The sequence below is a fragment of the Panulirus ornatus genome, chromosome 4 (assembly GCF_036320965.1).
Source record: "Panulirus ornatus isolate Po-2019 chromosome 4, ASM3632096v1, whole genome shotgun sequence".
NCBI lineage: Eukaryota > Metazoa > Arthropoda > Malacostraca > Decapoda > Palinuridae > Panulirus > Panulirus ornatus.
The window spans coordinates 62,560,043-62,577,075 of record NC_092227.1 but is presented as its reverse complement, the minus strand read 5'-3'; the positions used below and the strand labels follow the sequence as shown (position 1 = coordinate 62,577,075).

At 40.4% G+C, this 17,033-nt stretch overlaps 1 protein-coding gene across 1 annotated transcript in view; it reads right to left on the bottom strand.

The window, feature by feature from the left end:
* Window positions 1-17,033, bottom strand: part of LOC139766666 (kinesin-like protein KIF14) — a 282,193-nt gene that overhangs the window by 236,855 nt on the left and 28,305 nt on the right. The window contains exon 5 of the mRNA XM_071695567.1: window positions 9,473-9,618. Coding sequence (XP_071551668.1) covers window positions 9,473-9,618 — 146 coding nt within the window. The remainder of the gene's footprint in view (window positions 1-9,472; window positions 9,619-17,033) is intronic.

Sequence of the window (17,033 nt, the reverse complement as noted above, 5' to 3'; positions counted from 1 at the left end):
GCACTAGGAAAAGACAACAAAGGCTACATTTGTTCACACACAGTCTCTAGCTGTCATGTATAATGCAGCGAAACCACAACTCCCTTTCCACATCCAGGCCCCACAAAACTTTCCATGGTTTATCCCAGACGCTTCACATGCCCTTGTTCAATACATAGACAGCACGTCGACCCCGGTATACGACATCGTTCCAAATCACTCTATTCCTTGCAAGCCTTTCACCCTCTTGCATGTTCAGGCCCTGATCGCTCAAAATCTTTTTCACTCCATCTTTCCACCTCCAATTTGGGCTCCCACTTCTCCTCGTTCCCTCCACCTCTGACACATATATCCTTTTTGTCAATCTTTCCTCACTCATTCTCTCCATGTGACCAAACCATTTCAAAACATCCTCTTCTGCTCTCTCAACCACACTCTTTTTATTACCACACATCTCTCTTACCCTTTCATTTCTTACTCAATCAAACCACCTCACACCACATATTGTCCTCAAACATCTCATTTCCAACACATCCACCCTCTTCTGCACAACTCTATCTATAGCCCATGACTACATACCCATTTTTGCTTTTCAAGATAATGTTCTTGCCTTCCACATTTTTCAACGATCCCAGAACTTTTGCCCCCTCCCCCACTTTGTGACTCATTTCCGCTTCCATGGTTCCAGCCGCTGCCAAATCCACTCGCAGATATCTAAAACACTTCACTTCCTCCACTTTTTCTCCATTCACTTATCGCCCACTTGACTTGTCCCTCAACCCTACTGTACCTAATAACTTTGCTCTTATTCACATTTACTCTCAGCTTTCTTCTTTCACACACTTTACCAAATTCAGTCATCAGCCTCTGCAGTTTCTCACCCGAATCAGCCACCAGCGCTGTATCATCAGCAAACAGCAACTGACTCACTTCCCAAGCTCTCTCATCCACAACAGACTACATACTTGCCCCTCTCTCCAAAACTCTTGCATTAACCTCCCAAACAACCCCCATCCATAAAGAAATTAAACAACCATGGAAACATCACACGCCCCTGCCGCAAACCAACATTCACTGAGAACCAATCACTTTCCTCTCTTCCCACTCACACACATGCCTTACATCCTCGATAAAAGCTTTTCACTTCTAACAACTTGTCTCCCACAGTATATACTCTTAATACCTTCAACAGTGCATCTTTATCAACTCTATCATATGCCTTCTCCAGATACACAAATGCTACATACAAATCCATTTGCTTTTCTAAGTATTTCTCACATACATTCTTCAAAGCAACCACCTGATCCACACATTCTCTACCACTTCTGAAATCACACTGCTCTTCCCCAATCTGATGCTCTGTACATGCCTTCACCCTCTCAATCAATACCCTCCCATATAATTTCCCAGGAATACTCAACAAACTTATAACTCTGTAATTTGAGCACTCACCTTCATCCCCTTTGCCTACGTACAATGGCACTATGCATGCATTCCGCCAATCCTCAAATACCTCACCATGAGTCACACATACATCAAATATCCTTATCAACCAGTCAACAACACAGTCACCCCTTTTTTAATAAAGTCCACTGCAATAACATCCAAACCCGCTGCCTCGCTGGCTTTCATCTTCCACAAAGCTTTTACTACCTCTTCTCTGTTTACCAAATCATTTTCCCTAACCACCACCTCATTCAAAACACCCTATATCTGCCACTCTATCATCTAACACATTCAACAAACCTTCAAAATACTCACTCCATCTCCTTCTTACATCACCACTACTTGTTATAATCTCCCCATTAGCCCCCTTCACCGATGTTCCCATACATACATGTACATACACATACTCAATTCTGGCGCCAAGCCACCTCACAGGAATCAGAACTGCCATTTCCTATGTCAGCGAGGTGCGCCAGGAAACAGATGAAGGAAAGCCACATCTGCTCACACTCATTCTCTAGCTGTCATGTGCAATGCACTGAAACCACAGCTCCCTATTCACATCCAGGCCCCACAGACCTTTCTACAGTTTACCCCAGGAGGTTTTACATGCCCTGGTTCAGTCCACTGATGGCACATTGACCCTAGTATACCAAATTGTACCAATCCACTCTATTTCATGCATGCCTTTCATCCTCTTGCATGCTTAGGCCTAGATTGCTCAAAATCTCTTTCAATCCATCCTTCCACCTCCAATTTAGTCTCCCACTTCTCCTTGTTCCCTCCACTTTTGACAAAATATCCTCTTTGTCAGCCATTCCTCATTCATTCTCTCCATATGTCCGAACCATTTCAACACACCCTCCTCCGCTCACTCAACCACACTCTTATTATCGCCACACATCTCTCTTACCTTTCCATTACTTACTTGATCATATACTGCCCTCAAACATTTCATTTCCAATACAATTACCCTTCTTTGCACAACCCTATCTACAGCCCATGCCTTGCAACCATATAATATTTCTGGAACTACTATTACTTCAAACATACCCATTTATGATCTCCAAGATAATATTTTCCCTTTCCAAACATTCTTCACTGCCCCCTCCCCTATTCTATGACTTCCTTCCACTTCCATGGCTCCATTTGCTGCTAAATCCACTGCCAGACATCTAAAACACTTCACTTCCTCCAATTTTTCTCCATTCAAGACTTACATCCCAATTAACTTGCCCCTTAACTCTGCTGAACCTAATAACCTTACATTTATTCACACTGACTCTCAACTTTTTCCTTTCACACACTTTTCCAAACTCAGTCACCAACTTTTGCAGTTTCTCAATTGAATCAGCCACCAGTGCTATATCATCGGCAAACAACAATTAACTCACTTCCCAGGCCCTCTCATCCCCAACAGACTGCATACTTGCCCCTCTCTCCTAAACTCTTGAATTTACCTCCCTAACCATCCAATCTATAAACAAATCAAACAAAAATGGTGACATCACCCACCCTTGCCACAGACTGTCCTTTGCTGGGAACCAATCACTCTCCTCTCTTCCTACTTATACACAAGCCTTACATCCTAGATAAAAACTTCTCACTGCTTCTAATAGCTAACCTACCACACCATATATTCTAAATACTTTCTACAAAGCATCTCTATCAACTGTATCATATGTCTTCTCTAAATCTATAAATGCCACTAACAAAGCCATCTTTTTGTCTAAATATTTTTCACACACATTCTTCAAAGCAAACACCAGATCCACATATCCTCTACCACATCCTCCTCTACGATCTAGTGCTCTGTACGTACCATCATCCTCTGAATCAATACCCTCCTATACAATTTTCCAGGTATACTCAACAAACATATGCTTCTATAGCTTGAACACTTTATTTCATCCCCTATGCCTTCTGTTAGAGTCATCTCCGCTCTCCCAATAATTGTTTCAGTTATCCATTATATTCTGTTCAGTATCTATGCAAGTTACATTATCCAAGGTACATTACATTCTTTTGAAAAGTATGATTGTTTCATGTCAAAATGTGAAATATGATTTGCTTGTGTATAAATTAATAGTAACCCTGGGGATGGGGGAGAAAGAATACTTCCCACATATTCCCTGCATGTTGCAGAAGGCAACTAAAGGGGGCGGGAGCAGGGGGCTGGAAACCCTCCCCCTCCTTGTATTTAAGTTTCTAAAAGGGGAAACAAGGAGGAGTCTTGTGGGGAATGCTCATCCTCCTCGAAGGCTCAGATTAGGGTGTATGAATGTGTGTGGATGTAACCAAGATGAGAAAAAAAGGAGAGATAGGTCGTATGTTTGAGGAAAGGAACCTGGATGTTTTGGCTCTGAGTGAAACAAAGCTCAGGGTAAAAGGGAAGAGTGGTTTGGGAATGTCTTGGGAGTAAAGTCAGGGGTTGGTGAGAGGACAAGAGCAAAGGAAGGAGTAGCACTACTCCTGAAGCAGGAGCTATGGGAGTATGTGATACATTGTAAGAAGGTAAATTCTAGATTGATGTGGGTAAAACTGAAAGTAGATGGAGTGAGATGGGTAATTATTGGTGCCTATGCACCAGGTCATAAGAAAGATCATGAGAGGCAAGTGTTTTGGGAGCAGCTGAGTGAATGTGTTAGCAGCTTTAATGCACGAGACTGGGTTATAGTGATGGGTGATATGAATGTGAAGGTGAGTAATGTGGCAGACTGAGGGTATAACTGGTGTATATGGGTTGCTCAGAGTTGTAAATGGAAATGGTGAAGAGCTTGTAGATATGTGTGCTGAAAAAGGACTGGTGATTGGGAATAAATGGTTTAAACAGAGAGATGTACATAAGTATATGTATGTGAGCAGGAGAGATGGTCAGAGGGTGTTACTGAATTAGATGTTAAATGATAGGTGTGTAAAAGAGAGACTTTTGGATGGAAATGTGCTAAGAGAGGCACCTGGAGGAATGTCTGACCACTATTCTGTGGAGGTAAAGGTATATGTGCGTGTGTGGGCGTTTATGTATAAACATGTGTATGTAGGTGGGTTGGGCCATTCTTTCATCTGTTTCCTAGCGCTACCTCGCTAGCGCAGGAGACAGCAACAAAGCAAAATAAATAAATAAATATAAAGGTGAAGATTTGTAGAGGTTTTCAGAAAAGAAGATAGAATGTTGGGGAGAAGAGAGTGGTGAGAGTAAGTGAGGTTGGAAAGGAGACTTGTGTGAGGAAGCACCAGGAGAGACTGAGTGCAGAATGGCAAAAGATGAAGGGGAAATGACTTAGGGGGAATGGGGGAGGCATGGGAAGCAGTGATGGCTTGCACAAAAGATGTATATGGCATGAGAAAGGTGGGTGGTGGACAGATTAGAAAGGGTAGAGTGGTGGGACAAAGAAATAAGATTGTCAGTGAAAGAGAAGAGAGAGGTGTTTGGACAATTTTTGCGTCCTAGCTTCGTCTCTTCGATGTATATCAACTGACTGTTATATTTCTCTCTTGTGTCTCCCCTGATGATGTGATTATTGCACGAAAGTGCACTTGGGAACTTTTCATGTTTCATTTTCCCCGTGGACTCATAGGAATATCTTGATCACGCGCAAAATTGTGATCCTTTCCAATATATAAGTGTATATGGGTGGTTGGGGCATTCTACCTCTGTTTTCTTGCACTACCTCACTGATGCAGGAAACCAATTATGATGTTACTAAATAATCTTTACAATTTATTGGAGACCAGGAAACATGTAAGACACAACAGAAATTAACAGAAAGTACATGCATACAAAAGTAGAAAAAGTATTGGAATGTTTTGTTTTTCTCTCTCTCTGAATAGGTTTTGATAGGATGTTGTACAACACTTGTCTGGTGAATGTATCATGTTATCTGTACACATCTTGGCAATTTCAAAGAATCATGTGATAAATTGAGGCCACTATATATGCCTAAGACTTGCAAAGTAAAATAAATAGAGAGAGATCACTGTATCTGAAGCAAATTATGTTATATATATATATATATATATATATATATATATATATATATATATATATATATATATATATATATATATATATGTGTGTGTTCAGAGAGCATATATCTATTTTCATAGCTGTAAATATAGTTTTGTAATTTTTATAGACATGTGTTTGGTATTCATCCAGTGTAGGAAGGGAAAGGATATATATATCAAGTGGCAGTCAGCCATCAGGAGACATTAGCCAAATGGTAAAGGAGTCCATGTCTAGCCAAAATCTCTCTGCTAACAGAAGCCATCATTTCAGAGTTCTGACTTACTGGGCCTATGGGCTGATTAATTATACACCCTTAAAGGAAGCGGTTAGATCGTAACATGGGGCCTGTCAAGGATATATAAAACCGACCATTGTGGGTTAGTACTCTACTGTGCTCTCGTGTAATATACTGGCGAAGATTTCTATAAACAAGTGTTCATACTTGCATCAAATTTGTGGTTAGAAATGGTAGATAACATTAAGAAGTTCAAGGATGTTCACATTCTGTACCAGTGTAATAAAGATGAGCTGAAGCAGGTGGAAGCTATTTATGGAATTTCTCTGAGGACACATATCAAAAGTGATATGCAAAGAGAATCTACTGATCAATTGGTGTCCTCATCAATATTGGAGGAATCTATAGATGTTGAAAATAGTGGTGATGGTGAGAAGCAGATGAGTAAATAGGTTGCAATGGAGAGATTGAGGTTAGAATTTGAACTTAAGAAAATGCAACTAAAAGCAGAAGAGATAAAACAGGCTAACAAAGAGGTAAGACTTAGTGAAATTAGAAATACATGAGAGGACAGGCACAAGAAGAGGAATTGGAGATAAAGATGACAGAGTAAATCAGTTACCTGAGTTTAAAAAGAAGCTGAGGACTTCTTTTTTTAGTCTGTAAACTTACAACTTTCAAAAAATGGAATTAAAGTGACTGGGCTCTTTTGGTGCAGAGAAAACTTGAGGATAAGGCTCGAGAGGTGTACGTATGTCTGAGTATGATGGAATCAGTGAATTATAAGGCTGTCAAAGAAGCGGTGTTGAAAACTGAGGTTATGTATGCAAAAGTATACAGGATGTTTAGGGACATTGAGTAAAACAAGTAAGCAAACTCAACTTGAGGTGGCAGAGAGTGTGGATTGAAATCGACAGGTGGTGTAAGTCTGAGGAAGTAGAGACGAGGAATGAAATAAGACAACTAATCCAGTTGGAACATTTCAAAAGTATTGTACATCCTGAAATAAATATGAGTAGAGTGAAGAATGTGATGGATGTGGTCATGATGGCTGACTAGTCAGAAGTGGCACACAAAATGTATGAGGGAGAGGTGTCACAAACAAAGTGGAGTTAGACAGAGTAATAGAAGGAATCATGACAAAACATTATAAATATCAGAACTATTCAAATGTTACACAGCCTAGTCAACATTATTTTGTGGAAGGTCTCACTAGCTATAAGCAACAACTGTAAGGAATAGATTCCAAAAACAAACACAATACAGATATTAAAGACCTCAGTTCAATCATAACCCTTATGCTAGTAGACAGGAGACCACCAATGAAATGTTTGGGATGTAGGGAAACTGGACGTGCTAAATATCAGTCTAAAAAACAAAAAGACTGTAGGATTAACTGTTGCCTGGGAAAAGACACAGGATATTAGTGATGTAAGAGGTAATGAGTACAGTGTGAGTAAACCAAAATTTGTAAATTATGAGCCATATCACTGAAGGAAAGGTTGGGATTAAAGGTAGTCCTGGGAAGAAAATTTCAATACTGAGAGATACTAGAGCAAATCAGTATTCAATTCTGAAAGATGTATTAGGGTGGACAGAGGACTCTTAATCTAGAGAGAGAATAAGTGTAAGTGGGTTACGTTTAGGGATGACTATCCTAATACATTATATGAATCTTGAGAGTAGATTTGTGGCTGGCCAGGTAAAAGTTGGAGTATGTGAGGAATTTCCCATACCTGGAATACATATGCTATTGGGGAATGATTTGGCTGGTGACAAATTAGTCCTAAAGCCTTTTATGAGTGATAATTCATTTGATGTAGAGACTACTTTAGAGGTGAACCATATGACATAAAAATGTAGAGGATACTTTTAAGCAGAATCAGAATGATAGCAAGCAATGTAAAGTATAAAGAAACTTTACCCAGCCTGTGTAGTGACCAGGTCAATGTTAAAGAGAGAAGTTAAATATGACTTAGGAGATAAACATGATCAAGAGGAGTCTGTAACCAGAGGTAATACAAAGGAACTGGGAAGAGTATTGTACAAAAAAAAATGGATGTATGTTTATTGTGGACAGGAAAGAGTTGACAAAGTTATAGAAGAGTGATGAGAGTTAGAAAAATTGTTGGAGTGAAGCTGCTAGAAATGGGAGCGAAAGTGGTGCGTCAGTTAGAGTTTACGTACAGAATGACGTGTTAATGAGAAAGTGGAGGCCTGCTCATGCCAGCAACTGATCACTAGGAGGTAAGAAAGCAGATTATTCCAAAGAATATAGGGTACATGTTACTGCTTTAGCCTATGGGTCTTGTTTGTCTGGACATTTGGGAGTTAGGAAGACAAATGACACACTATTAATTTGTTTCAACTGGCCAAATATGAAGAAAAATGTATCCCAGTACTGTAAGACTTGTGAATTATGTCAGAGAGTAGGTAAGCCCAACCAGAGTAGACAGCCAGTACCACTGCAGCCAATTCCTGCTTTTTGTAAACCTTTTAGCAAAACTGTAATTTTAGTGTATAGGTCCTTTGCCAAAAACACTTAAAGGAAATCAGTATTCATTGACAGTAATGTGTGCATCTACCAGATTTCCAGAAGCAGTACCATTACATAGCATACATCCTCAAAACATTGCAAGAGTTAGTGAGACATTTCTCCTGGGTGGGTACGCCTGAAATTACAATCAAACCAGGAAAGTAATTTCACTTCAGTAATGTTCAGGAAAATATCAAAGGGGTTACATATAACACAAAATGTGTTAAATGCTTATCACCCACAAAGCCAAGGAGTTGTAGAGAGATTCCATCAAACTCTGAAATATACTTTGAGAATGTAATGTGAGGAATTGTCAGTAGATTGGGATGAGGGTGTACCTTTAGCATTGTTTGCCATCAGACATGCAACACAAGAATCTACAGGTTTTAGTCCATCTGAGCTGGTGTATGGACATGAAGTTTGACATCCAATGAGTATGCTGAAAGAAAAGTGGATTGCAAAGAGTGATTCTCCAGGATTACTGAAGTGTTTCAGATTTTAAAAACAGATTGTGCAGGGCTAGAGAGATTGCTGCAGCAAATATGAATTAGTGTCAGGAAGATATGAAAGTATGGTATGATAAGAAATCTAGAAGCAGAGAGTTCAAACCACATGATCGAGTGTTGGTATAATTGCCTCAGAAAGGAAATTCTTTGAGAGCAAGATTTTATGGTCCCTGGGTGATTGGGAAAAGAGTGGATGAATCAAACTATATTATAAACACCCCAAGAAGACTCAAGCCAAACCAACTGTGTCGGGTAGACATGATAAAAACCCTATCAGGATTCAAATTCTGTAAAGGATGATGATAGTATAAATATGTACTGTGCATGAGTCAAGTCTGATGATGTAGAGGTAATGGATGAAAGTAAAAATGTGAAGTTGGGGAGATGTAAAGATAAACTGCTAAACAATTGAAATGTGTTAAATACCTTAGAAAAGAAGCTTGATCATTCGGAAACTGAGAGGTGAAATCATTCAAATTTTGCATGAGGAAGGAAGAATTGGGAGGAGAAGCAGCCTAAGAAGGCATAAGAGAGATTGAAGATGAAAAAAAAAAAAAAGGTAAGGAAGTTTCAAGAGGAGGAAGTAAAGAGCAGGCAGCGACGAGTTTCAAAAGAACATATTGAAGGAAATGTACACAAATTGCATATAGAAGACTTATGAAAGGAAAAGATATAACATGAGAAAAAAGATGAAAATCTGAAATTAACATAGGAAAATAAGAGTTACACTAAGGAAGAAAACTGGTAGAAAGAAAATTTACCTGTCACTAAGAGGACGAACTCTCACTCCAACAGACACAGTTGTCGACTCTGCTCCTCCGTAGTGATTGTCAACAACTGGGCTAGTGGGTGATCTTGCCGAATAACAAGTCACAACATCTGGTGTTAATAACTGCGAAGAGCCACCCTAAAACAAGATAAAAAAAAAAATAAAAAAAATAATGCAATAAAAGGTTTATCTATTTATCTTTTATACTCTGACACTGTCTCCCGCGTTAGCGAGGTAGAGCAAAGAAACAGACGAAAGAATGGCCCAACCCACCCACATACACATGTATATACATAAACGCCCCATACGCACACATAAATACCTATACATTTCGACATATATACACATTTACATATTCATACATGCTGCCTTCATCCATTCCTGCCACCACCCCACCACCCATAAAAATGGCACCCCCCGCACAAGTGCGGGGTAGCACTAGTAAAAGACAACAAAGGCCACATTCGTTCACACTCAGTCTCTAGCTGTCGCGTGTAATGCACCAAAACCACGGCTCCCTTTCCACATCCAGGCCCCGCAAAACTTTCCATGGTTTACCCCAGACGCTTCACATGCCCTGGTTCAATCCATTGACAGCACATCGATCCCGGTACACCACAGTGTTCTAATTCACTCTATTCCTTGCACGCCTTGCTCTTATTCACATTTAAACTCAGCTTTCTTTTCACACAATTTACCAAACTCAGTCACCAGCTTCTGCAGTTTCTCACCCGAATCAGCCACCAGCGCTGTATCATCAGCGGACAACAACTGATACTTCCCAAGCCCTCTCATCCACAACCAACTACATACTTGCCCTTCTCTCCAAAACTCTTACATTCCCCTCCCTAACAACCCCATCCATAAACAAATTAAACAACCATGGAAACATCACACCCCCCGCCACAAACCGACATTCACTGGGAACCATTCACTTTCCTCTCTTCCTACTCACAAACATGCCTTACATCCTCGATAAAAACTTTTCACTGCTTCTAGCAACTTACCTCTCACACCATATATTCTTAATATCTTCTATAGAGCATCTCTATTAACTCTATCATAGGCCTTTTCCAGATCCATAAATGCTACATACAAATCCATCTGCTTTTCTAAGGATTTCTCACATACATTCTTCAAAGCAAACACCTGATCCACACATCCTCTACCACTTCTGAAACCACATTGCTCTTCCCCAATCTGATGCTCTGTACATGCCTTCACCCTCTCAATCAATACCCTCCCATATATTTTCCCAGGAATACTCAACAAACTTATACCTCTGTAATTTGAACACTCACCTTTATCACCTTTGTCTTTGTCCAGTGGCACTATACATGCATTCAGCCAATCCTCAGGCACTTCACCATGAACCATACATATATTGAATATCCTCACCAACCAGTCCACAACACAGTCACCCCCTTTTTTAATGAAAGTTATATACATAAATTTCTTTGTGTACTCTTCCACAATTTCCTGCATCAACATGGTAGTACTGAGAACAGACACAGAAAAAAGCCTCATTCTCTCATGTTTATTTTCAGTGTTATATACAGCAAAACAAAATCCCCGTATCCACACAGGGCCAACAGACTTTTGCATTGTTTACCCCAGCTGCCTCATACGCCCTGGTTCAGTCCAGTGTTGGAGGGCTCAACCTGCAAAAGGTTACACTGCAAGGGAAAAGACATCTTTGTCAAAACTATATTACTTGCAGTACAGTTTTGTCAAACAACTTATCACTCAAAAGGAGTCTTCATTTTCCTGCTGTTGGAAATAGTACAGCCTTGACCGCGGGGACATTTTGAAAGGTCCTGGGTAACACCTTGACTATCAAAATCAGTCAATTTCTAAAAGAGGGAACAGAAGGAACCAAGGAAGGTGTACTCATTCTCCTCAAAAGCTCAGGCTGAATTGTCTAAATGTGTGCGGATGTAACCAATGTGAGAAGAAAGGAGACGTGTGGTATGTTTGAGGAAAGAAACTCAAATGTTCTGGCTCTGAGTGAAACAAAGCTCAAGGGTAAAAGGGAATACTGGTTTGGAAATGTCTTTAGGGTAAAGTAAAGGACTGCTGAGAGGACAAGAGATAAGGAAGGAGTACCAGCACTCCTGAAGCAGATGTGGGAATGTGATAATATGAAAGGAAGTAAATTCCATATTGACGTGGGTAATCTGAATGTAGATAGTAATAAGAGATAGGTGATTATTAATGCTTATGCACCTGGCCATGAGAAGAAAGATCATAAGTCAAGTGTTTTGGGAACAGATGAGTGAGTGTGTCAGCAGTTTTTGATCTAAGTGATGGTTGATTTAGATGCGAAGGTTAGTGATAAGGCAGTGAAGGGTATAATCAGGGCACATGGAGTATTTAGAGTTATGAATGGAAATGGTGAACAGCTTGTGGAGCTGTGGGCTGAAAAAATCACTGGCGATTGGGAATACCTGTTTAAAAAGAGGGATATACACAAGTATACATATGTGACAAGAGAAGATAGTCAGCGGGCACTATTGGATTACATATCAATTGAATGGTGTTTAAAAGAGAGACTTTTGGATGTAAGTGTGATGAAAGGCACAGCTAGTGGGATGTCTGATCACTATCTTGAGGAAGGGAAGTTGAAAATTTGTAGAGGCTGTCAAAAAAGAGGATACAATGTTGGGGAGAACAGACTGTGAGCTTGGAAAAAGTCTTGTGTGAAGAAATACCAAGGGAGATTGAGTGAATGATGGCAAAAGGTAAGAGCACATGAAATGAGGAGAGTGGGTGAGGAATGGGAGGTATTTAGGGAAGCAGTGATGGTATGTGCAAGAGATGCATGTAGCATGCAAGGTGGGAGGTAGGCATATAAGAAAAGGTAGTGAGTGATGGGATGAGGAAGTAGAGGTGCTAGTGAAAGACAAAAGAGAGGCATTTGGGCAGTACTTATAGGAAAGGAGTACAAATGATTGGGGGACATATAAGAGGAAGTGGCAGGAGGTCAAGAGGAAGGTGCAGGGGTAAAAAAAAAAGGGGGGGGGGATGAGAGTTGGGATGAGCAAGTATCAGTAAACTTTAGAGAGAATAAGATGTTTGGGAGGGAGGTAATCAGTGTGTGAAAGACAAGAGAAAAAATGAAAACATACATAAAGAGGCTAAATGGGAAGTGATAACAGGTAGTGATGGAGTGAGTATTTTGTAGGCCTGTCAAATATGTCTGACGATAGAGTGACAGATGTTGGGTGTTTTGGTCAGAGTGGTATGTGAAGCAAGAGTCATGGACAGTGGTTTGGTGAGGAGAAAAGAGGTGGTGAAAACTTTGAGAAAGATGAAAAGTGACAAGGCAGCTGGAGTGAATAGTATTTCAATTGAATTTATTAAGAAAGGAGGTAACTTTGTTGTTGATTGGTTGGTAAAGATTTTCCATGTATGTACGATTTACAGTGAGGTGCCTGAGGATTGGAAGAATGCAAGTATAGTGCCACTACATAGAGGTATTTCAAACCACAGAGGTATAAGTTTGTTTAGCATACCTGATAAGTTGTAAGGAGGGCACTGACTGAGAAGGTGAAGGCATGTACAGAGCATCAGATTGGGGAGGAGCAGTGTAGTTTCAGAAGTGATAAGAGAATGTGTGGATCAGATGTTTGCTTTTAAAAATGTGAGAAATACTTAGAAGAACTGATGGATTTGTATGTGGCATTTATGGACATGGAGAAGGCACATGAAAGGATTGATAGAGATGCTTTGTGGAAGGTCTTAAAAATAAACGATGTAGAAGGAAAGCTGCTAGAAGCAGAGAAGATTTTGTCAAGGGTGTAACGCTTGTGTACAGCTTGTGTATGAGTAGGAGAGAACATTGAATCGTTCTAAGTGAAGGTTGGTCCATGGAATGGGTGTTTGATCTCACCATGGTAGTTAAATTTCTTAATGGATGGAATGGTGAGGCAAGTAAATCTGAAAGTCTTGGAGTAAGGGGTGAGCATGTTGCTTGTGGGTGATGATAGGGCCTGGGAAGGAGAACGTTGCTGTTTACTAATGTCACAGCACTGCTAACATGTTTGAGCGAGAAACTGCAGCAGCTGGACACTTAGTTTGGAGGTGTGCATGAAAGGTGAAAATTGAGAGTAAATGTGAATATAAGAAAGGTTACTAGGTTCAGCAGAGTCGAGGGAAAGGTTAGTCGGGGTGTGAGTTTGTATGGAAAAAACTGGAAGTGAAGCATTTTAGATATCTGGGAGCAGACATGGCAGCTAATGAAACTATGGAATTGGAAGTGATTCATAGAATCGGAGAGGAGGAGAACGTTCTGGGAGTAATGTAGAATGAGAGGAAAGAGTGTGTGTTTCCTGGGAGGGCAAAAACAGGAATGGCAGACCCAACAATACATATGGAAGCAGGAAGCAAAGCATGGGCTACAGAGAAGGCTGTGCAGAGGAGGGTGGATGTGTTGGAAATGAAATGTCTGAGGACAATCCGTAGTGTAAGGTGGTCTGACCAAGTACGTAATGAAAGGGTACAAGAGATGTGTTGTAATAAGAAGAGTGTGGTTGAAAGATCAGAGAGTGTGCTGAAATGGTTTGGACATATGGAGAAAATGGGTGAAGAAAGGTTGACAAAGAGGATATGTGTTAGAAGAGGAGGGAACAAGGAGAGAGGGGAGACCAAACTGCAGATGTAGGGATTGAGTGAAGAAGATTTTTATTGATTGGGGACCAAATATGCAGGAGGTTGAAAGCTATGCACAGGACAGAGTGAATTGGAACAATGTGGTATACTGCCAACTATGTTCTGTCTGCACCAAACCAGGGTTTTTGAAGTATATGCAGTAAATTATGGAAAGATCTGTGGTGCCTGGTTGTGGATAGAGAGCTGTGGTATCAGTGCATTACACATGACAGCTAGAAAATGGACGCAAGTGGATGTGGCCTTGTTTATCTGTTCCTGGCACTACCTCACTAACATGGGAAACAGCAATAAAATATGAAGAAAATATTTTTTTAAATAACTGCTATTTACTCTGTTAGCAAAGTAGTGCCAAATACAGATGAAGAAAGGCCCATTTGCTCGAATCCATCCTCTAACTATCCCATACCATATGTTCAATGCCCACAATTTCACCTGTCTTAAATGCTCACATCCATAACCCCTAAGCTGAACTACTCAAACAAACTACAACCTCTAACATATCCTCAACTCATTCAACCAGACTCCCAACTCGCCATACCCAGCAACTGATCTAACCAGGCATCTCACTCTGCTCACCAGCACTACACACAAGGACCATCTGGAGCACACTTCATAAATTGTCCTCTGACATTCTATCTAGCCTACTGAATCAACACAACTACAAAAACCTCAAACAAACTACAGAAAAGCAGACTGGCCAGCCTGAACACAGTACAATGAAACAAAGCTTCAAAATCCGATCACTTCATCAACAACAACAACTAATCCAGCAAAGAACACATAAAAAAATCAGACATCAAATCCAAACTCTAAACAACACTATCACTAACCCAATCACTGAAGGACTAACTAAAAATTGGCATTCCCTCCTCAATGAAGTCAGTCACATGACCCACAGCAACCAATTCTGGCACACATTAAAGAAAATCCTCTCTCAACCCATGAAGCACTCCTGACCCATTCCAATGATATCCCTTCTTCCAAAGAAGAAACAAAGATACAGAACACAACTAAAAAATCTAAAGACAAATTCACCATCCTAAACAGGAAATTCATGAAAACCTACATAAAAGTCATCCAGAAACATTTGCCCTCCCACCTTTCACTCCCACTGATACAACCAATTGAAATCTTGAGGGACCCTCCTGTTACAGGCACTAACAATATATCAAACTTTCAAATAAAACACTATGGCCCACTTGCACTCCAAGCACCTACAGTTACCTTAATAAATTCCCCAACAACTGGAAATTTGCCAACATAATACAAATCCTAAAACCCTCCAAACATTCAACTAACCTTTCTCCTACAGCCATATATCGCTTCTATCCTCAGTACCCAAACTCGGAGAAAATGATTCACAACAGAATCAAACAAAACATCCCACTCTCAACCACACAGCATGACTTCAGACCCAAACACTCTAACACCACACTACACACTGAGCCCACACAACATATCCTAGATAGATTCAACCAACCAAAACTCCCCCTGCACAGAACTAGTGGCAATAGTCATTCAAAGAGCAATTGAAACAGTCTCCCAACACTTCCTCACACAAAAATTACTTAACACCACACTCAACAACAGTGACAAAAAGTGGCTGGCCAATTTTGTAGCTGGTCATCATGCCAGAGTTACTCATGAAGGCTCATCTCTAAAACACTAAAACTCTATAATGTAGTTACAAAGAGCAGCTCTTTCTCTAAGTCTCTTGAGTCTCTTCCTCCACAACCTCCCAATGCTTCAAGAAAGCCTCAACATGAAGGTTCTTTCGTAAGCACATGACATCACAAATACATCATAACACCTTAACAACACAGTAACAATATCTAACATGCAGCACTACATTATACTACTGGGACAATGGCTCACTTAGAAAAGAGTGTCTGCATCTCCACAGAAGTCTTCAATCATGCTCTTAACCCGAGACATATATGAATCCAGCTCACAACCTCCAGTCGTCTTTAATGGATAGTCTCCTCCACTTTGCAGGACCCCAGCCATTCTATACATCACAGAAGACACACATGACATTCACTCCCCACATCAATAACATCAACACAAAAGCAACACACAAACTAAATACCTCGGAATGCTAATGAGCATACTAAAAGGGGAAACAGGAAGAGTCAAGCAGGGAGTGCTCATCCTCCTCGTAGGCTTAGATTTGGGTGCCTGAATGTGTCTGGATGTAACCAAGAGGAGAAGAAAGGACAAGAGAAGAAAGGATAGGTACTATGTTTGAGGAAAGAAACCTGGATGTTCTAGCTTTTGAGTGAAATGAAGCTCAAAGGTAAAGGGGAAGAGTGGTTTGGAAAAGTCTTAGGAGTAAAGTCAGGGATTGGTGAGAGGACAAGAGCAAAGGAAGGAGTAGCACTACTGAAGCAGGAGTTGTGGGAGTGTGTGATTAAGTGTAAGAAAGTAAACTCTAGATTAATGTGGGTAAAACTAAAAGTGGATGGAGAGAGATGGGTGATTATTGGCGATTATCCACCTGGTCATGAGAAGAATGATCATGAGCGGGAAGTGTATTGGGAGCAGCTGAGTGACTGTCAGCAGCTTTGATGCACCAAACCGGGTATTACTGATGGGTGATTTATATGTAAAGGTGAGTAATGTGGCAGTTGAGGGTATAATCTGGGGTACATGGGGTATTCAGTGTTAATAATGGAAATGGTGAAGAGCTTGTTGATTTGTGTGCTGAAAAAAGATTGGTGATGGGGAATACATGGTTTAAAAAGAGGGATATACATAAGAGGGATATACATAAGTATGGTTCTCAGTGAATGTAGGTTTGCGGCAGGGGTGTGTGATGTCTCCATGGTTGTTTAATTTGTTTATGGATGGGGTTGTTAGGGAGGTGAATGCAAGAGTTTTGG